The sequence below is a fragment of the Lutjanus erythropterus genome, chromosome 1 (genome assembly GCF_056507025.1).
Source record: "Lutjanus erythropterus isolate fLutEry1 chromosome 1, fLutEry1.hap2, whole genome shotgun sequence".
NCBI lineage: Eukaryota > Metazoa > Chordata > Actinopteri > Lutjaniformes > Lutjanidae > Lutjanus > Lutjanus erythropterus.
In genome coordinates, this window is record NC_139317.1 from 30,279,867 (window position 1) to 30,302,001 (window position 22,135).

The 22,135-nt window shown below is 38.6% G+C and overlaps 1 protein-coding gene across 5 annotated transcripts in view; it reads left to right on the forward strand.

Moving 5' to 3' along the window:
* Positions 1 to 18,658, forward strand: part of lpin1a (lipin 1a) — a 35,526-nt gene extending 16,868 nt beyond the window's left edge. For 2 of the 5 annotated variants that reach the window (XM_084719394.1, XM_084719421.1), the window contains exons 3-23: positions 300 to 395; positions 5,770 to 5,866; positions 5,943 to 6,165; positions 8,768 to 8,842; positions 9,046 to 9,138; positions 9,349 to 9,463; positions 10,255 to 10,492; positions 11,006 to 11,158; positions 11,250 to 11,343; positions 11,455 to 11,654; positions 11,865 to 11,958; positions 12,220 to 12,289; positions 14,683 to 14,775; positions 14,934 to 14,998; positions 15,393 to 15,531; positions 15,771 to 15,919; positions 16,093 to 16,179; positions 16,359 to 16,511; positions 16,895 to 17,009; positions 17,111 to 17,214; positions 17,321 to 18,658. In XM_084719394.1, the coding sequence (XP_084575520.1) occupies positions 300 to 395; positions 5,770 to 5,866; positions 5,943 to 6,165; positions 8,768 to 8,842; positions 9,046 to 9,138; positions 9,349 to 9,463; positions 10,255 to 10,492; positions 11,006 to 11,158; positions 11,250 to 11,343; positions 11,455 to 11,654; positions 11,865 to 11,958; positions 12,220 to 12,289; positions 14,683 to 14,775; positions 14,934 to 14,998; positions 15,393 to 15,531; positions 15,771 to 15,919; positions 16,093 to 16,179; positions 16,359 to 16,511; positions 16,895 to 17,009; positions 17,111 to 17,214; positions 17,321 to 17,492 (2,625 nt within the window). In that variant the 3' untranslated portion in view covers positions 17,493 to 18,658. Of the gene's footprint in view, positions 1 to 299; positions 396 to 5,769; positions 5,867 to 5,942; positions 6,166 to 8,767; positions 8,843 to 9,045; positions 9,139 to 9,348; positions 9,464 to 10,254; positions 10,493 to 11,005; positions 11,159 to 11,249; positions 11,344 to 11,454; positions 11,655 to 11,864; positions 11,959 to 12,219; positions 12,290 to 13,261; positions 13,349 to 14,682; positions 14,776 to 14,933; positions 14,999 to 15,392; positions 15,532 to 15,770; positions 15,920 to 16,092; positions 16,180 to 16,358; positions 16,512 to 16,894; positions 17,010 to 17,110; positions 17,215 to 17,320 lie in introns of all 5 variants that reach the window. The other 3 variants (XM_084719431.1, XM_084719403.1, XM_084719412.1) reach the window with 3 other exon arrangements.
* Positions 18,659 to 22,135: the final 3,477 nt, after the last annotated feature.

A 22,135-nucleotide genomic window follows, 5' to 3' on the forward strand; every position in this document is an offset into this window, starting at 1 on the left:
TCACAACAAAGTCACGTTTCAGAAAAAGTCAGTAGCATATTTCATACAGCCAGAAAACATGTTGCGGTTACTGAAAATAAAACAGTAGTGTATTAAAATACTACATAACAGTACATTAAAAAGGTATGATAGTACAAAATGCCCAACACTGTATAAATATGAATTTCACACATTAAATTAGACATTTATTTACAAGACAAAGTCACTGAATATGTTGACACAAACTCCTTAACTGAATGTTGCTTCATTCAATTATGAGGTTTAAAACGTGTTAAATGTCTCCTCACTGTGTCATACAGGTGGACATAGAGATTAATGGGGAACCAGTGAGTTTGCATATGAAGCTTGGAGAGAATGGGGAGGCCTTCTTCGTCAAAGAGACTGAGAACACACTGGTGAGTAATGATTGACAGACTCATTGCTCCAAGACAGTAAACACACACAAATATAGTACGGAACATAACTTACTGACATGAAGGTCGTGCAGCCTGAACTAAAATGTAATTCAGGCTGTACGATTGGCACTCATTTAATTCTGGCCCTCTTGCACTGTGATAGTTCTGATTTCTGGTGAATCTGCAAATACATGTTGTTGTTGTCATTTTAATCATCAGGCTTAGATGTCTAGTTTACCTAGTCTAGTCTGTCTAAGAATAAGTAAATAAATAAATAAATAAATAAAATGCCACAAAATCAGAATTAAAGAGAAATCAAAGAACAAGATCATGAATAACATGTCCATAACTTAAATGGCACCTACTCTAAAAAAAGAAAATTATTGGACCAACAGCCAGAGAAGAAAGAAAACACAAAGAAACACAAGTAAACAGTTAAAATTACAATACTGATGCCTTAATTTACATTTATTAATGCTTAGTTTTTCAGGAGTAATACATTAACACACGATTTGCATTAGTTAAACATTAATAAATGTGTATTAGTGGACTAGTATTATGAAGTATTACCAAATTATGTTATCATATGGCAAAAAAAAAAGAAAGATGGCTGACTATACCAGCTATATGTGACACATGGACAGTGACATCTATTTGTTTTTAATGAAAAATTATCTGTTGGTCTTAGATTCTATTTGTACAAAACCAGATGAAGACTTTATAATTACAAGCTGAACAACAAGCAGGAACAGGAGGCTCTGTTCCTTTGTGGCATCCTGTTGGCCAGCATGATGTTTCCTGAAAATAAATTATCAGGACTGACAGAAGCCATAAACAGATAGTGGTCAGTCAGCTGGTACAAATGCAGACATACACACACACACACACACACACACACACACACACACACACACACACACACACACATGGACAAGAGGTGGATGGTTTTAAATATTTTGACACGTGATTGCGGAAAATCCTATTTTCTTTGTTTGGCAGTTGAGTTGTATGTTGTATTCCTGCTGTATGCATGTCAATAGTAACTCAGTAGCCACAGATGCACACTCCTGTTTTATTCATGTGCATGTGACCTGCATGGACCAAAAATGTATCCATGTTATCTCTGTGCTATGAAATATTCACCCAGCAAACTGCAGAGCGCAGAGGAGGGAAGAGGTAGTGTTTGCACAATGGTGAATTGCCCAGCATATGAAATTTAAGTAGGAAAGAGGAGTGCAATGCTGATACGGCTCATCGCAGGACTCCTGTGACAATGTGGCAGTGTCATTGACAATGTGAATAGTGTGTTGGTGGTTTATAAACTGATAAGATTAGGAGAAAGTACTTGACAAACATCTAGGGGGAGGGGACTGATTCATAGGAAGTTGGAGGGTTCAGGGGAGTGAGCATGATGACAGCTGGCCATGTTTCACACTCAGGAATTGAGAGCAATATGTCTGAGACGATGTAATTCCTAATCTGAAGGATTACACTGGCCTAACTCTGCTTTCATTACTTACTGTCTCTTTTAAAAGTTGTGAGCCTTTATTTAACTGTCCATCAATCAATAGGCGCCACACTTGCTCATTAGAGTGGATCATGCAAGAATATTGTGATGCCTCATTCCCTGATGGATGAGAACATTTCAGACAAACAATGAGAGTTGTTTGCAGATCGTCTGTGGTCATGTCTGTCACATTGGGCCTTGTGTCAGATTCTCTCCTTGACATAACTCTCTGTTCACAGAGTGGAAAACACCAGAGGGCTATTTATAGCTCTGCTGAGTTCACCTCCATGTGCAGTCGGTTGCACACAGACTGCACTCAGACACTGGCTGACGGTGATCTGTGTACTGTCCAAACTGATAGGGAGACAGACGAAACAAGACCCACAGAAGGTGAAAGGGGAGCAGGACAAACAAGACAGAAGAGCTCAAACAGGCAGACAGCAGTAGGACTGTATTCCTCAGATAAACCTGTAAAGGATGAATCACTGTCACACATGGCACCTGGAGGATTGTTTCAGTCTCAAATGATTTTTTTCTCAGTTAGTGCTTTTGTTCCATCTCTCGGCAATAGTCTAAAATATCATCTCAACGACCTGAACGGAAAAAGATAACAACAACATTTTTAAGGAACTATTTGGAACCAAGCCCAGTTTTCTGTGCCTCTTCCACCTAACTCCCCCTTTACTCTCTCCCTCTCTGCTCCTCAGGGTGTAAACTTTATATTTCAGGACTTGTTGGGACTTGTGTATCAGCAAATAGATCCCACATGAGAAACATTAACTAAATGTTACAGCATAAATCAATTTTCAGGCTGAAAATGTCTGGAATTTCTGGTTAGTGGTAGTAAAAATAAAACCTTCATGGTGTACTTGTTTATGTTACAGTGCCTTACAAGTGGAAACATAAAAATTAAGTGTAATTGTTTTTTATCACAGCTGTGTCCCCTTCATGCTCTGGGCTTCAATAACAGCAAACTTGGTACTTGGCAGAACCTCAGTCAGATTTCTCCTTTCCCGTTTCCTGTATTTAGCTATGTGCTAGACTTGTGTATGTAACCAAAGATGGTTAGAGGACGTTGCTGGAGGATCTGTAAAAGCCACATATAGTCACTACTTAAGTTTGCAAAACAGTTGCTGACTAGCAAGCTAATGATTTATGTTGTTTAGCTAGTGAGCTATCGTTTTGCTAGCATTAGCTGTCAGATGTAAATAGCTAGCTAACGATCGATGTACTCTGGATAAGCTAGTTAGCTAGCATTTTGCTAACATTAGCTAACTTACTGTATGATCTATATGAGGATTTTACAGGTACCCCATCGACTTATTATAAACATTTTCAAAATATGGTCTTCTTGTCTTCTTGAAAGTTGACAGAGGATCCGAAGGGGGCGAATGGTCAGTTTGCTGCATGACAGCTTTTGTTTCAGTGTGACCAGTTTTAGAGATCTATAATACTGTGTAAAATGTAATCTCTCTAATAATCCCGGTTATTCCATCATAACATCTAGTGTCTGCAGTGTACAAACAAAAACTGTGCCGCTGGCCTGAAGATAGTACATATGAAAATAAATTTCATGTGTCTTATATTTCTTTGATGCGGGTAGATTCAGTTTTCTGTAGAAAATCTTATTCACAGAAATAACATGTCTAGTTTTCAGATGAACAGATGAAAACATTAAATGAATTAAAAGTGGTTTTGGGGTGGATGTTTCCAGCAAAATGCTAGAGCTCTGAGCTGAGCTGTGATCTGCCCCTTTCCCTCTTATCATTAAAGTGAATTGGGTTGTGTTGGACCGTGTCATGACACGTGCGCTGCGAGGCATGTGTCATTCTGCACTGTTTGGATCATCTCTTTATCTTTCCCTGTCTGTCTATGTTTGTCTCTCCACTTCCCTCTCTGGCACAGTCGTTGCAGTGAGACTGTAATGAGAAAATCTGTGTGATTTTGCTAATCTGGGCTCAAAACCAATGTCCTTCCAGATTACATAGATCTGCATGGGGGGGAACAAAGCATTTCTGTCTCATCAATCAGTAACACTCAGTTTCCACTCTGCAGTTCTGTGTTTTTGCGACATTCAGTATCATATTCAGTTTTTTAGCCAAGCTAACAGCATCACTCCAAGAATGGACATATCTATTGGTCGATCCCCCCCCCGTTGGTCCAGACTGAAATATCTCATGATTATATGGATTGAAATTTTGTGCAAACATTTATTGTTCTTAGGGTTGTTCTCACTGACTTCTCACCTGGTGGCACAAGCATCTTGACATTTTAGCTAGTACTTACTAAACTAATGGCATTCTCATCAGCCTCAGCTGTATTGTATTTAGCACTCATTAGCAAGTGTTAGCGTGTGAAGATGCTGAATTAAGATGGAGGACATAGTAAACATTAGCTGCTTAGACTCAGCATGTTAGCATTGTCATTATGAGCATGTTGGCATTTTGACATTAGTACTAGCACTTGCATCCTTGTGCCACTTTGGTCTGTACTAACATATCTCAACAATTATAGCATAAATAGACCATTTTCATGGCAGCTATACTGATATCATATAAACACAGGTGTTACCAATTATACTACTTAATGAGTAACTTCACATGCAGGCCTGAACTCCACCTACTGTATAATTTTGAAAAATGCAGCCACCATAGGGGCTGTGGCCTTGTGGCTAGGACTGTGTCCAGAAAGATTGACCACTGTTCAGTGTAGTAGCAGCAGTTAGTAGCCATAGCCAACCAACCATGGGCGGTTGCTGTTAGACTCTCCAGGTCCACGGAAAAACACTAGAAATGCAGCGAAGTGCTGGAGACACAGCTTCAACAGTCACTTGAAGTATATCTGTTGCCCTTTTTGAAAAAGTTTCTCTGATTTACCTGTGTTGTAGCTAACACGAGCGGCTCAGAGAGGCTGCACTCTCCAGTGTGTCTCTCCAGTGTTTGTCTGTGTCAGTGCTGAGTCATAGCCCTGCTGTTTATCATGGGATTATCATAAAGGGAAATCAGGCAATCTGATTGAGCCCCTACAGTGACAGTTTATATTTAGAAGCGCTGTTACATAGACTTAATATAAAAATCATGACATTGTAACAACTCTGGAAGGTTCAGACTCAGGTGCAGAGAACACACAGGAGGCAGAGTGAGGTTCAAATAAAAATCACTGTCTTTACTAGAGTCCAAAAGGCAAACAAAAACAGACAGGAAAAAAAGGCACAATACTAGAATCCCATAAATAGGCAAAGTCCAAACAAAGTCATGGAGCAAAACACAGCAAAACAAGAAGCAGCACCACTGAAAACAAAGACAATCTGGCAAAGACATGTGGAGCTGGTGGGGGTATAAATACACAGGGAAGGCAAGGAGGGTAATCAGGGGCAGGTGAGTAAGTGGCCTCAGGTGTGGTTGATGAGAGGCGGGAAAACACAGGAAACTGAAAAGACACAAAAGGTAGAGTTACAAAATAAAACAGGAAATGACATGATGAAAACCAGAATGTTACAGACATAGAGGATTCTGTATTAAGATATGCCAATATTCACCTCAGTATTGATGTGTTTCATCACAGTACAGTAACATAATTTAGTTGCAGTTCTCATGGTCTCATTGACCATCATTTTATTATTTAGTTTTAGTACTGGTATCGCTAAAAAACAAAATCATACACCACCCTACTGCTATGGAATTTGGTACAGGGTCATAGTCCCCAGTTAATAAAGCCTGATTATTTTGGTGACCCCCTGACTTGTCATCTACTGATCAAAACTTCACATTTCAATTATTTTACATCAAATACTGTTAATTTCAGTTTGAGCAGGTAGATTTTTGATCATTGACCCCAGATGACCATATCATGTTCCTCTGTTGACAGGAAATAGTTCCGTCCCACCTTGCAACCTCACCCATCATGTCAACAGGAGCGGAGTTAATGGAGTCCCAGCTGGGCAGGGGCAGTTCTCGTCACCATGGTAGGAACTGCTGAAACACATTTTGGAGTTTGTGGAAATGTGTGTACTTTATTTAACACTGTTTCTTATCACATAGACTCCATCCCCAGCAGCTCACTTCCTGTCCAGAGTCTGGGACCACAGCAAAGTGAATGCGGGATGACCAAGAAGAGGAGGAAGAGGAGGAGGAAGGCACGGCCAGAGACAGGAGGAGGAGGAGGAGGGAGGAGAGAGGAGAGCGGGGAAGAGTTCTCAGAGGATGAGGACATGTTTACAATTGACTTGAGCTCGGACGAGGAGAGAGAGGGGGACGGCAACAGGTGTGTGTGTGTGTGTGTGTGTGTGTGTTTGGTTAATTTAATGTCAGTCTCTGCCACTGCTGTGGTAAACAACATTCGTCAGCAGTCACAATGTTGTTTGTGAACCACTGCCAATAACTCTCTTATTGTGTGAGACTGTGTATGTGATTACGTTTTTCATGCGTGAATGAGTGTGTAAGTGTTTTGTTTTAGTTCTTTCGCAAAGGGGACTTGTGCATTTGCGCCATATGAATCAGAAGAACAACAATACAAAAAATACAGAAACATTCTATTAATTGGAAAATGTCCATTTAGGGCCTAGCTTCATGGAAAAAACAAAAACGAAAACGAAAAAACAAGAATGTTGTGGTTGCTATGGTTTCTTGCCATCTCCAGCAGTTGGCTTGTCAGTAGTGCTGTATCTTAACATTGCAGTTATTGCTACAGTGTGGGTAGTGTGGCTGTAAACTCTTGCGATTTGTTGTTGAGTTCAGGGAATGATTGCATAGCAATCAAATGTCAGCTAACCCTCTGTGTGCCCTGAAGCCCTGAAAATTTGGCTATGAATCTTAAGTGTTTGTCTTTAACATTAAGGGCCCTATTTAGGCAATCTATGACACATGGTCTGAAGTGCATAATACTTGCCTACAATTCATCACATGGCAGCCTGAGCAATTTCTCATGTCCCCCCCCCCCCATGAAAAATAATTGCCCACCCCTCATCTAAATGATGTGTGCTTTAAATAGCAAGAAAATAGTGTAACATTAATTTTGGACCAGGTTTTTGTTGGTTAGTGGTATAATCCCTTTCTGCTGCTTCAAGATAGCATTGTGCCAGGGCCAACACACAAAAATATCTTCAGGTATTATCTATAAGGAGTTTATAGTGCTCAGAAACTCAGCTTCACCTCAGCCTGCTTCACCAGAACTGTGTGGGTGTGGTTTGTTGAGATTTGATTGACAGCAACCAAAAATCAACCAACTGTCATCAGATTCTGATTTAAACATTGTCAAATCCTAATTGGTACAGGTACAAGACATCACCTTTTGTCCAACTGAGCCCAGAGGAAATAAAAAAATCCAGACATCTTTTGTGTGAAATTACCAAATTTGTTCTTCCTCAGGCAGAAAATCGTGTGTTTATGTAGGAAACCATTACTCATAGTAAGATGGTAGGAACAATTAAGTGAGATGAATGTGATTCTGCATGTGTGTGCAAGTTTGTGTTTATGTATGCTTGTGTGAAGCCCTTTGAAAAACAGCTCTGTTTGTGGGACGCGCTCCAGGAATTTGTCCTGTTCCCACAGTGCTTGCTGTGTCTTTTAAATAATGGCGCACAGTGCGTCTTTACTGCAGGGGTTCCAAGTTTTTCTTAGAAAGTTTGCCACATGGCAGTTTGGGGAAATTCCTGGAACCCTTGAAGACATGAAAGAATGTGTGTCATGTCACACCTAATGCTGTGTTTAGATTTTAGGTTGGTTTGTGATGTTTGGTTACAGTCAAACAGGCTGCAAACGACTCATAAGTGGTTTTTCAAAGTAAGGATGAGATAAACCATTACTGGTGTTTGAAAGCATTTCAGGGCATTTTTATGAGCATAAACAAATCACTCGTTTTACTTTATTTGGACGTGTCAAAATATAACCAATACCTTTTCAAAAGATTAAAGTACTTGTTTAATTAATTCTTTCTAGGAATGACAATAATTTGCAATCTATATCTGTAACGAATTAGGAGTAATCTGGGGGAAAAAATATTGATAATGTTTATTCAAAATGTGTCACAGACAGATTTCAGGTGAAACTATATAGATTTTGATAGTGGTGTTGTTCACCTGTCCCCTCTATGTGATTCTGTTCTGTTGTACCCACCTGGTACGCCTGACAACTTACCTGTCATCCTGAAGAATTTGTTTTAATGCTCTGTCCGTAGTGACTGTAGTGTTTCACTGAGTAAAAGTTTATTAGATAAGAGACAATTTTGTGGGGTATTAAAATCCATCTGATGAGTCATTTGTATTTGGAGTAAAGGAGGTTTAAATGTGTAAAAGACAGTATTGTCTGCATAAAGCCGAGCAGAAGAATTAGAACAAAAGAAATGATCCTTAATAAAAAAAAAATAGAGAATATAAGTGGACTGAGTGTTGAACTTTGTGGTAAAACTTGGGGTGAGCAAATAAGTCAGACTTATTCCCTTGAAGGACAAAACATTGCTTTCAATTAGGTATATAATAATGAAACCATAATTATGCACATCGAGATAGAGGAACTACATTCATCTCGGAGTAGGTATCAACCAAAAGGTTTCTTGAGATCAATAAAAAATATTGAACGCTTGGCCGCCACAAGCCAGTTATCCCTGTGGTAACTTTTCTGACACCTCCTGCTTAAAACCCAAAAAGTCAGAAGCATCGTGAGGCCCCGCTTTCACGGTCTGTATTCACACTGAAAATCAAGATCAATAAAAAATGTGAGTTTATCAGAATCACATGCTGAAAACACAGATTAGCAAACTCATCGGGGACAATGACATATTCCTGGATGTGATCCTCTCTTCTTTACATGGATGTGTGCACTGTTTGTATGTTTATGAGTAAAATCTGCATATTTGTGTTTGTGATCAGACCCATGTACGGTGATCAGGGCTCTACAGCCAACACACACACACACCCCAGCACTGATTGGACCCGGTCACAGAGGTATTAAACTTATCTGCATCTTTTTTTAATTATCTGGTAAACTGTTCAGTTCTTTTTTATCCTGTTCTCACTGCACTAAACATTTTCACTCTGTGCTCACGATGAGTAGATAATAATTATGATTAACTGTGTCACTCTGTCTGTCTCTCTCCTCATCTCCTTTTCTGTTTTTCTGTTTTTCTCTGTTTTTTATCTTCCTCTAGTAATGTGATTAAGGAGACTCTCTCCATCCCTCCACCCTGTGGTCTGTCCATCTCTTGTCCTCAGCAGACCTCCCACTTCTCTTCCCTTGTTAGGTATCACCTTCAATGTTAGCGTCTCTAAATGCTGGAAATGTAATCATGCAATAATGAAGCAAAAAACACAGAGTCTGCAAAAAAAAAAAAACATTTATCAGGAATTCAGTTTTTTATTTTAGTGTTCTGAAGTATTTTATGTATGTTAAAGGTACTTTATCTGATAAATTATGGACTACAAACTGATCAAGTGTCTGTCACTTTCTCCAGTAGCCCCGATGATTCACGGTCATCAACGCCGAAGAGTGACTCAGAGCTAACCAATCAGAACAAAGACAACCCTGAGATGATGTGGACCTGGGGGGAGTTGCCACAGGCGGCACAGGTATCTACACACACACACACACACACACACACACACACACACACACACACACACACACACACACTACAGAAAATCAATTAGGTAGATACAAACTTGTCTTCCCATCATTAGCTTATCATTTCGTCTGATGCAGTGACAAAATTAATTGGTTTTTGAAATGAAAATGTGATCTGGGAGACAACCTTCCACCAAACAAAACAAACAAAAGTTCATATTTCCTCACTGCTTGAGGAAATATCATGTAATGGTGGATCCATAATAGCAGGAAGTGATGCCAAGCCAAAAGTACAGTGTACTGAATATGGTAAAATCCAGCCATAGACCAGTTAATTTTTTTCTCCTTTTTGTCATGTTTTTTTTTTACCATTTATGGTTGTCCTTTCAACTATCAGAAGTGGGCCTTAAACTACAAGTGGCTGAGAACCCTTGATGTATACCACTGTTATATCTGTACTTAAAATATGAAGCAACCATCAGCAGTCCTTTAGCGCAGCTTAGTGTAAAGTCTGGAAACAGCTAAATCACTTATTATGCATTTGTAAAGTTTTATAAATATTAGTTACAACTTTATAATATCCATTCAAATAATGTTTATAGACAATTCACAAAGTAATTGACCTAGTGATAAAATTATATAAATTATAGCGTTACATAAGCATCATAACCCTAACCCATCATTGTTTGTTAACAATGAAATAACTATTTGCTTAAGTTTAATTAACTATCACTTTTTTGGGTATCCTAAATTGTTACTGTGTGACAAATTTGATATATGTCTCTCTCTTTCACAGCCGTCCTTCCTGACCTCCCATCAGAAGCAGCACCCTGCCACAGCAGTGTCCATCCCGGTGTCTGCCAGCACTCACTTCAGAGCCATCGATGACACTGGACCACCGTCCCTCAGTATCTATGCTCCCCAGCCAGGGGAGACTGCTGCTCACAGAGGGGACAAGGAGACTGAGGAAAGCAAAAATGAAGCTAGGGTTGGACTAAGCACTAAGACTGCTGACATGCCTGGAGGAGGGCAAGGTAGTGATATGGAGGGTAGTATTTTTTTTAACGTGTAAAGTATCCTCTATAAGTATCTACAGTAACCAATAATTGTATTAATTGTGTTAAAGTTAGTTTATCAAGCCAAAGGTTTTACTAAAACATTTCCAACTGTTAAGCAATAGTCAGTGAATGTATTCAAAATGTTCCTCTATAATTGACTGTGCTACCATCTGTACTGTCCTTGAACTAGTTTTTAAAAAGTTGAGTTGAATTCATCTGCAGGTTGTAAACAAGAGGTGTCCACACCTCTCAGTCAGGCGTGTAGCACTTGCTCTTTACTGACCCCCAGTGGTGATTTTTTGGAAATTCAGTGTTCGCAAATGTGACTTCTAGATTATACATAGTGGTATTTTCCACTGGTGAGCCATAAATCAACAGGGATTGAGTGGTAAATTTAGTTTTAGACTGTAGAATTACTGAATCCTTGCAGGAAAAAAATAACCCTGTGTATCTGTATATCCTGCTGACCCATGTCTTTCTTTTCCTTAGGGAGAGAAGTGGAAAATGTTGGGCCTTTGTGTGCAGAGATGGAGGGTTTAACAGCCTGCTCAGTGTCTCCCAGGATTTTCCCTGACCATCTTGATGAAGGCGGAAATAGAAGCAGTCCTATTAAAAGAACTGATTCACCATCCAAGAAGAAAGGTATCAGTGCTCTATCTCTATCTGTCTACATGCTTCAGTGTCATCTCTTGTGTCTGTCACTGATGAAGTGTGACATTGTCTTTCCTCCTAGAAAAGAGAAGCCAACACCTGGGTGCTGACGGCATATACCTGGATGACATTACAGAGCTGGAGCCTGAAGTTGCTGCTCTTTACTTCCCTAAAAGGTTCAGTAATACTCTTAGATGTTTGGCCATAACTTTATCCAACTGACCACCAGCATCACAACAATCTTTTTCAGAGATGTTTGTATTAAAATGTTTGTGTCTTCTCCTCAGTGATGGAGGCAATAGCTCCGTGAGGGGAGACTCAGAGATGATGATGATGAGAGTGCGCAGTGCCAATCAGTCCCCGCAGTCAGTGGGCAGCAGTGGGATGGACAGCGGCGTAGACAGTTTGTCTGACCAAATCGGGGACCTGCCTCATGTTGCCATCTCATTGTGCGGAGGGCTCACTGACAACAGGGAGATCACAAGAGGTAGGATGTGGAATGTGCACGTATGCAATGACAGAAGGACAGAAATAAAGTTACAGCATTTTTAAATTTTCAGTTTTTTTTTTTTAATGCATGTCTAATGTTTCTTTGTGTTATAGATAAACAGTTTCAGTTTTAAGAAATATTTTCTTAAACATCTGTCTGACAACCTGTGCATGTATTTCCACCTCTCTGTGTGTTTTCATGTCACAGAGCAGTTCCAGGAGAGGGCAGTTTCCTACCAACAATTCTCTGAAAACCCCTCTATTATCGATGACCCTAACCTGGTGGTAAAGATAGGAAACAAGTATGTATTACTATATTATATTCAAAACCAAAAGGTAAATCCTCCAAAATGTGTTGTTTTTTTCTTTTTTGTTATAATTGTTTGTTGGCGGAGACTCCAGGAAGTTACTGCACACAGTTTACATACAGACATGAGAGTGGTACTGATCTTCTTATCTAACTCTTGGAAATAAAGTGGAAATCAATTATGACCGCTGCCTTTTGCCGATAGATGTCTGAGGTGTAAAGAAGTGCTTATAGCGCTCTCTGTCATCTGTTGTAGGTACTACAACTGGAACACAGCAGCTCCTGTCATGTTGGCCATGCAGGTCTATCAGAAACCACTGCCGCAGGTAAGACCGCCACAGTGATGCACAAATATATGTTCTCATTTGTTTCACTGTTTACTGTTAACTGTGTGTTTCATGTTATTAGTCAAAATTGTATGTATTATATCACTGGATTGTTATTACTGATGCATTAGTTTATAGGCAGCATTTTCATGTTGGATAGTTTAAACTTTAAAATGTGTCTTATTTTATAATTTATTATTGTTGTTGTTGCTGTTGTTGGTTTTGTTGTTCTTATTGTTAAATCTGAATCTGCACAGTAAACAGCAGCTGTCAAAAAAATGCAGTAGAGTAAAATGTATATTTTTCTACTGAAGTGTAATTAAGTGCTGTAGCATGAAATAGAAATACTCAAGTAAATTACAAATGTCTCAAGTTCTCGACCCCTAGTTTTTTCATTCTGAGATCCTCTTTTTAATTCTGGAATTAAAATGAATCACTTGTGGCTATAACATACCTGTACTTCAGGTTTTTAGCTTAGTTGTATTCTGTTTCTAAATTATTTCAATTTGTTTATGTTCTCATTATATTTAATAGGTTGTTTTCAGTGTCTTTTAGTTTTCTGCACCTCCCTCTGCATCACTTTCTCCAGTGCACTCCCAGCATTTTGCAATTTATTCTCCTTAACCTGATGTTTCACTTTGGTTCACTGTTGCAATTTGCCAGTGTCCTCTCATTATTTCATGAAAATTCAACCCAGTGCTTCCAGATAATGTGTGTTCATAACCAATATTCAACCATTCCAGTTATTGTTGTACAATGTATATGATATTGAGGAACTCAGGTTGAATTGAAAGAATTGAAATTGGCTGAAGCTCACATCAAAGCCAGTCTTATACCACAGTGAAATATGGCTTTAAATATGTTTTCCTTACACTTTAATAATGTCATGTCTTTATCCCCTTCCTTATTTTTTCATTTTTATTTGCACAATTTCTTTCTCCTGCCATCCATCTGACGTTTGTGTGTAATAAGTGTTGGTGTTTGAGTTATGTGTTTTCTGCTTTTGGCCTCTTCTCGTACTGCCTCCCTGGTCTGTTTGGCTCCAGCGCCGCTCAGCCTGTATGATACTTTATTGCTTTGCTTGCTTGTTGGTCCGAGCATGTCTTTGTCTGTTTACAGTACTATTATTCCACCATTGTCAACTTGTCTGCCTCTGCCTCTCTCTGTCTTGCATGTATCTCCCTGAGCCTGTTCAGACCCGGTATTAACATGTTTCCTGGGTGATTCAATCACAAGTGAGATGGCTGGGATTTTATAACTATTTTATAAATATTTTTGAGAACCACGAGCTCACTTTTACTTTTTCTAACTGTGTGGAAATCTGATGTTTACACAACACAGATAATGAAGAAAGGCATTAACAACAGAATGAGAGAGACAGAGTAAAAGTCTGTGTCCTGACACACAGTGGAGCCTCTCTCCTGCCTGCTTTCCACAGCAACATAATATTTTTTTAAAGGGAAAATAGAAAACTTAATGTATTGCATTTCATGTCAAATTTAGAAGAAGACGTTACTGATAAAGAATTCGCCATACCCATTTAACTTCCCTGCTCTGTATGCAAATAAACATATAAATGCGTAGTTGTTTTTAACTGGTGGCCCGCTGGTACAAATGGACACAATGTGTTTTCCACAAAGAAAGGTATAAATTAATGTATAACATTTGCTGAATTCACAAGAAGGCCCAAGTAATTAAGAATTTGTCATAGAAAGCATTTTACAACATGTATAAAGTTGCTCCACATGCAAAAACTCTCAAAATATCACAATTTTTTAAGGGAGTGTGTGGTTATTTGTGTGTAAGAGAGCCCATGCTTAAATTAAATTATATAACCACAGGATGTCAGTTCAGTAGACGGTCTTTCGATATGGGCCAAGATACACTGCATACAGACTGCTAAAAGAATGTGGTCACATGCAGCCGAGACCACCTCTGAATATTGTCTGAGCAATCAGATCTCAAACGCGTGCTGAGTGCATTCACACCTGTACTTAGAGCTGACTACTTGTGATTGGATCACCCAAGACGTGTGTTAATATCAGGTCTGAACAGGGCCTCACTGTGGTGTGTCTAGTTTCATTTTTCCCCATGCATTTTCAAATTGCTATCCAGTCAAATCTTCATAAGTCTTTTCCTTTCAGGTTTTACTTTGCATCTTTTGTGTGCCATTGAATCTTCACCTGTAACTGCCTTTATTTTGGTGATTTAGTTGGAGTTCAGTGTGTTTTGAAATGTGCTGTTTGTTGTTTTACTTTGCAGTTTGTCTTTGCATTTCTGTTCCTTTTTTTACGGGTTTATGTGTGTTTTCTGCTTTACTTTGTTTTGAGTTGAGTCAGTTTTGAGTTACATTTTCAGTCAGTTTTGAGTTGTGTGTGCACGGTTGTCTCCAGGCCTCAGTGGAGAATATCATGAAGGAGAAGATGCCAAAGAAAGGAGGTCGCTGGTGGTTCTCATGGAGGAGCAGGAACAGTGACTCCAAATCAGTATGTACACAGATACATATATAACAAAATTTGTTGAGCCGTCATCATACAGTTTATACCCAGTAAAGAATGTCAGAGGGGGAAAGGATAGGAGGAAAATACTGGGAGCCATATTTGTTCCTCAACATCAACCTTTCATCGACCTTTGTGTACTTCAGGAATCAGTGACCGAGGCAGGAGCAGACCGAGGAGAGAGCTCACTCACCATGTCCTCAGTGAGCAGGTGACTTCAGACTTTTAATCACTATGTTTCTTTCTCAAACACTCCATCACTTTCTCATCCCAACTGGTTGTCATGATTCTGACAATAATGTAAGTAAGTAAGTAATGTTACGTAAGTAATGTTACGTAAGTAACGTGAGTAAAACTTAACTGCATTGCACTGTACATTGCAGTAAAACATTTTTATGTAGATTATATACTTCTTAGCTACACACATTTTACATCTCGTAACTATAATGGGAAGAATTTTTCAGCACGCTCAAAATGTGGATATTAAAAGCATGAGCTTGACAAATCAGGGCTAAAACTACAGCATCAGAGTGTTCAAGCCAAAGTACATTTATTTTTTTAAGTCTTGAGAGATAGGTTGTAATAGGCGTCCATTGTCTTTTCAGGATGAAGGATGAGTCATCCTCTAGTGATGAGGACCACAGATCGTCCAATCAGGTGTCTGATTCCTGCCAGTCAGAGCTCCTCACAAGTTCTGGCAGCATCTGTTACAAGAAGACCCTTCGGCTCACCTCAGAACAGCTGGTATGTATTCAGTGTATACATGTATACAGCTAGTTTCATTTGCATATTTTGTTGAGTTGTGTACTTACATTATCCTGAAAGTTTCCAACAGTGTTCAAACTTAGAAAAATCTATTGTTGTATTCAAGGTGTACTTCATTTGGTTGCCTATGACTAAACATAGCGTGAATAAAACTTTGATACATTTCCAGGTCTGTGAACATGATTTTGACCAGATATACTGTGTTTGTGTGTATACAGGCCAGTCTGCAGCTGAAGGAGGGTCCTAATGAAGTGGTGTTCAGCGTGACTACTCAGTATCAGGGCACCTGTCGCTGCCATGGCACAATCTATCTTTGGAGCTGGGATGACAAGATTGTCATCTCAGACATAGATGGAACCATCACCAGGTGAGAGAAAGCAAGACAGTCTCGTATTCACTGTTATTAGCCAATCAGTGAAATTCACCTGCAGTGACAGAAGGCAGCTCAGTAGATGTCAGGCTTTACACAGATTTGGTGTTTGGGGTTTGTCTCTGTTTACTGTTAATAAGTGTGCCTGTATTGATTGTGTCATGCTGTAGGTCAGACACTCTGGGTCACATCCTCCCCACTCTGGGTAAAGACTGGACACACCAGGGTATCGCACGGCTCTACCACAAAGTCAGCCAGTGAGTGACATTAAAGTTTGCACACAGTGTTCATATATCATACTAATATCACATTTGTTTGGATCATTGTTTATTTTCCTTTAGCTGGTGTACATGTAATGGCTGGTCATCATTCTAATGATTTGTTGTTTGAAGCACAGAGTACAGCTCAATTAAAGGTCTCTGTCTCTCTCTGACAGAAATGGATATAAATTCATGTACTGCTCGGCGAGGGCCATTGGCATGGCTGATATGACGCGAGGCTACCTGCACTGGGTCAACGAGAGGGGAACCATGCTGCCAATGGGCCCGGTGCTGCTCAGCCCCAGCAGCCTTTTTTCTGCCTTGCACAGGTCAGACACACACCACCCTAAGTGGGTGCACGAGCACCCACAAAAAAGGTTGAGCCAATCAACTGAATCTATTTATTGTATTATTACTATTATTGGTGAATGTTTTAACTACTCTGCTTTGTGTGGCTGCTATGAATACTAAGTTGAGGTATTCATATGTGTAGCTTTATGTGTTTTATGAGCTGCACGTCTGTTTGCTTTCTGCCAACGCTATAGGAACTTTACCATTCATTAATTAGTTACTTCACTTTTCACCGTTAGCTGGACACTTAGTTTTAATAGCATTTATCATTAATTTTGTATAAAGTGTTTTCACCTCACCTCACCTCAGTCTTTCTCAGTGGATGTGTAACGTGTGTTTGATTTCATGTCGTGTTATTTAGGGAGGTGATTGAGAAGAAACCAGAGAAGTTTAAGATCGAATGTCTCACAGACATAAAGCATCTCTTCTACCCAAACACTGAACCTTTCTATGCTGCTTTTGGCAACAGAGCTACGGTGAGATTGCCGCACATGAACAGACATAAGCGTGTACTTTTATTAACAGTGTTGGTACCTCTTGGTTTTGGCGGTGGTTCTGATTGTTTGTGTGATTTCAGGATGTATATTCCTATAAGGAGGTGGGTGTTCCTCTGAACCGGATTTTCACTGTTAATCCCAAGGGGGAGTTGATACAGGAGCACGCCAAAACCAATATCTCTTCGTAAGCTTTGTTCTCTGTTTTACTTGATTCTCATTCATGTTATCTGACTCTGGACACATCTGTACTCAGACTGTCTGAATTCTGGTTCTGTGTGTCTCCCTTTCAGCTATGGACGTCTGTGCGAGATGGTTGACCACGTATTCCCAGTCCTAGTTCAAGATGAGGAAGCAGACTTCTCCTGCTCTGACACCTTTGGCCAATGCAACTACTGGAGCCAACGACTTCCTGATGGCACCGACCAAGAAGAGGAAGACCCACAGCCACTCGAGACAAGCTGAAGAAATGCCATCAAATCCAGCACAGAGACACTATGTTCCAGCTGTTCTCCACACTGAGCCAGGCATGATACCACAGTCAGTGGTTCTGTGATTCATTGTGAAGCCAGCAGCTGAAATTTGGAGAGAAGGTGCTGATTGTTTTCAACAACAGGGTGGAACACAGCCATCAAGCTTTTCCTAACATTATATGTGATAAATGAATACTCAAAGACATTACTTAAGACAAGTATCTGCGACTACTGCTTCAAAGTCAATGAATGTGTTAAACAAATCACCTTAGATCATTCAACAGTGAGAACACATGGAGGTCTATTAAAGTAAGACTGCTGAGTTGGGAAAGATAAAAGAAAGAAGAAAAAAAGGATCTCTGATGAATTTCAACAGGTGTTTGGGAGTTAGGCTCTGAGGGCTCAACACAGACCCACATGTCACACTTCTGCAAGTGCACTGACTTAATAGATACAAACACATACACATAAGTAAAACATGCAAAGGCATTCCATGGACAACACACAACACTGCTGAACATGAGTGTTATGTCCTTCACTGTGTGTGTGTTTTAGTTCCCTAAGGCTGGGTTGCGCCAACAAAGATGAATTTTTAAACTGGATTAAATCATGGTTTAAGTTTTAATTTATGTTGCACCAAACTTAAACTAGTTTAAAATTAAAGCTACTGCAAGGAACTCTGATATTTTCTTAATTTTAAAGGCCCTGTGGATAAAAGCAGTAGTGTTTCCACAATAATAACCACAAATTATGATGTCAAAAATGAAATTATCAAAATAAAAATGTCTTCCTTCTTCTACTTACTCACTCACTGTAGCTTTGGAAAATGTAAACACAGGCTCATTTCATCTGATTTTTATGAAGAATCAGACCCAGTGGCAGGTATTAAGGTATTACTATGTATTACTATATATTATAGGTATATCTGTATATTATAGATATTTCTATATAGAAATATTTGATCTTCTTGCGGATGGCCTCATTAAATTATGTCGGTCATATTGAGGCATCAGTAATAAATTGAGACTGTTTCATAACCAGTTAAAAAAAAACTTGTAGTTGTTTTAAGAAACATGAACGATGACGAAAGTTAAGAGTTTTCCCTTTTCTTGTATACTAAGCTAATAGGTCCCGACAGCACACCTATTTATTTATTTATTTTTTTATACTCATTCATTCATATTGAGTAAACTTTATTTAGTTTCAGTTTACATCAACGGACTTTGATTTACTAAACCGAGATTAGTTTTTTAATTGTCCAACAGAGCTCTATTTAATTTCAAATCAAAATTTGCTCATTTTAAACCTAGTTTTGCAAAGCTCTGGTCAGATCTAAACTTAGATTAAATTAATCTTTGTTGGTGCAACCAAGTCTAAGTGATTCCTGTGACTGGTTACCATTCTCTCCATTTCTCACACAAAAAGTCTGTTGTTTGCAAGACAGTAAAAAGTATTATTTTGCACAAATACAGCTTCTATATTGTTTTTTCCAGGCTTGTATCACCTGATAAAGCCCCATTTTCCAGAATTCTATCCAGAATGTGTTTTAGACACACCTAGTTTTTAAGAATCACCTTTCCACAAAAACATGAGGAATCAAATCTAAATTGAGTGAGAAATTATTTTGTGGAAATGATGCTGCGTCCCACTGAGATTCTATGCAAGCACTCCTTCCAGACTGTGTGTACAACTGGCTTCCACAACTGACAGAAAAATAAATACATTGCAGCGAGTACAGTACAATCCATATTTAACAAATAATCAAAATGATTTTTTTTTAAAAAAGTTGTAGGTTGAAAAGAGAGATGATACTGATTAGTTCAAAGGGCATTTCTCCAAAGTCATATATCAGTGGTGGGGGAAATGTGGTCTAAATGTGGTTAAGACCTAATTTGAACGCATTTGTTTCATATAAAATGTCATGTATGTGCTGTGTCCTGCCAACAAGAAACTTCCAGGACATCATAATGGGAGAAGTTCTGTACCTTAATGTAAAAGAAGAGATAAAGAAGTAACTTAAAGATAAGAAATAAAGAAATAACCTACAGCTTTGACTTACTCTGAAAGTATACACGCAAGAACTTTAGAGAAGTTCTACTTCAGGCCTTCCTGCCAGAAGTACCAGAAAGCTTTCTGGCAGGAAGGCTAGAGGAGGTCAGGTGATGTCACATAAAGGGCGACACAGACCATGAGGGCAGTAAGATTTGATGGGTGAATGGGTTGAATACAAGACTTTCATTCAGGAGGCTGTGGTTTGACTCCTGTGTGCAGCGAGCTTTTTTTCTGGAAATCTGGATGTGGTTTCTTAGTTAGGCCCCAAAGTGATGATAGGCTTTTATTTGCACATTTTAGTACATGAAAAATGTCAATACTGCAAATCTCAGTGAAATATGGTCTTAAATGTGAACATTCAATCATCTTCAAGTAGTTAAAAACTTTGACATTAGAACATATTTTGAACATCTTTTCACTGGTGACCATAGTCATTTAAAAAAAAAAAAAATGTCTTTTCAACTGTAAAATGCTCATTGGGTTTACTTACTTATTTTCCTGTAACAGTACTGGCTTTTTCACCCATCGCATGCAATTTATTCACCAAATAGTAAGTAGAGACCCGGAATCTTGGATAAAGTTTTATCATGTCCGGGTTTTCAGCTGTAGTGTTCTTTTCTCATCTCAAGTACAATAGACATAGCATGACATTGTGCACCGCAAACACCGCATTATATTACATTTCAGTAAAAACCATCCAGAACATGCAAAAATAGCACAGAGAGTGTACGCAGTCATCTTCTGTGCCAGACTTCTCTACAGGTCCAGCTAAATGTGTGTGGTCTCCTGACCGTGCTACTGTGAAAGATGTGGCTCTGACGCCAGTGTCCAGTGACCATACTCAAGATAAATGCAGGGCAATGCAAATAACTTCAGTCCGTGTCCTTTCTGTCTGTTTTAATACGTGCAAATAAATTAACACCAGTGATATGCTAGAATGTAGTATGTAAATCACTTACAGTGTATGTTATTCTAATGACTAATGCTCATCAATGCAATGACTGTATAAGCCTATACAGGACTGCGGTCATATATTTTCAATTTTGTAAAGTTACTGCACAGATCAGTACAGTTTTACATACAGCACTAATCTGTCCTGTAGTGGAGACTTAAATGCAGCATATTGAGATGCAGTAAGTTTTTTTCTTTTCACAAGCACTTCTATTTTTTGTCATTTGTACATGTTCATTTCTTATCAGGTTTCTATGTTTTCCATCCATCAAATGACATCTACTGTACTGCATTTATGTGTCTGTTTATTTTTTTATTTTTTACCACACGTATAACTTAAAATGGGGGAAACCACTGTAAATAATAACATTAATTTTTGTGACTGATATGAAGTAAGTTAAGAATGCATTTGCTCATGCTCATCTTTTGATGGCTGATATGTTGGCTGAAATTCTTTGTTACTGGTGCTCATTCAAAGGCACTTGCAGCCATTTTATGCATAATGCTTTTAGTGCTGCTGCACTAAGAGGTGGCAGTTTCACCATGTCACCACGAAAGCAATAGATCAGCAAGAGGGTACTTTAGGAGAGGAAATGGATGGATTAAAAGCCTTTCTTGATGTAACGGCAGCTGTTATTCCTGTCATTTTATTTGATTTGGTGCCTCTCATTTATATCATAGGCAGCAACATGGCTAGTCACATGATGAGCAAACTACAGTGTGTTTGAAAATACACCCTCATAAAAAAATTAGACAGTTGAAAGCAGCTGACAGCTTCGAGATAAAGAAAAAAACATTATTTTACTATTGCCCTCTTGATTATGAAAAACAAAAAACAATTCTCAAAGTAATCCACCAGGTTTTAGGGCATTTGTACTCTGATATTAATGTGTCCTGTACTGAAAAAGGTGAAATCAAAATGTCAAAATACTGTGAACAAGACCTCTGATTGATTGTCTGTTATACTGTTATATAATCTTTGTGCATAGGATAGATATGTCTGATGATGTACTGTGATTGACTTTGCCTAAAGGAAAACTAATCAGGAATGAACCTTTAATTTGATCTAAAACTGTTGATGTTCACATGCCTTTTGGGGAGTCCAGTCTAATTTGTGTAAGAAGAAATGATGCATGCTTTATAATGTTGAAATGTATATTTATATGGATGTAATGATCACTCTCTTACTTGATCTTTTTAGGTAAGTGCATCCCATACACAAGGGATTTGGCTTCCATATCTCATAATTTTAAGATAATTTTCTTACAATTATAAGACAAAACTGTCATTTATTGTTATTAATATGTTTTAATTATTCCAGCCAAAAGTACACTCTGATCTGTGTGAGGTCAGTGTCTCTTAATTTGATAATGAGAACGTCCATCTGCCATATTTTCTCATCATTATGTTTTGTAATTGTATTATAAATATCTCTTACCTGTAATATCTTATTTATGGAATATGGAAGTCAAAAGTATCACAAAATATTATTTTGTTTTAAATGAACCTATTGCTCTTCTCAATTCTTTTGGAAGGTCATCTTTTTGATGATTATCACCTAATTCTTTCTGTGAAAGATCTATTAGAACTCTTGAGCAGTTATCTAGTCTGTCTCTGTGTTGACATGGATGT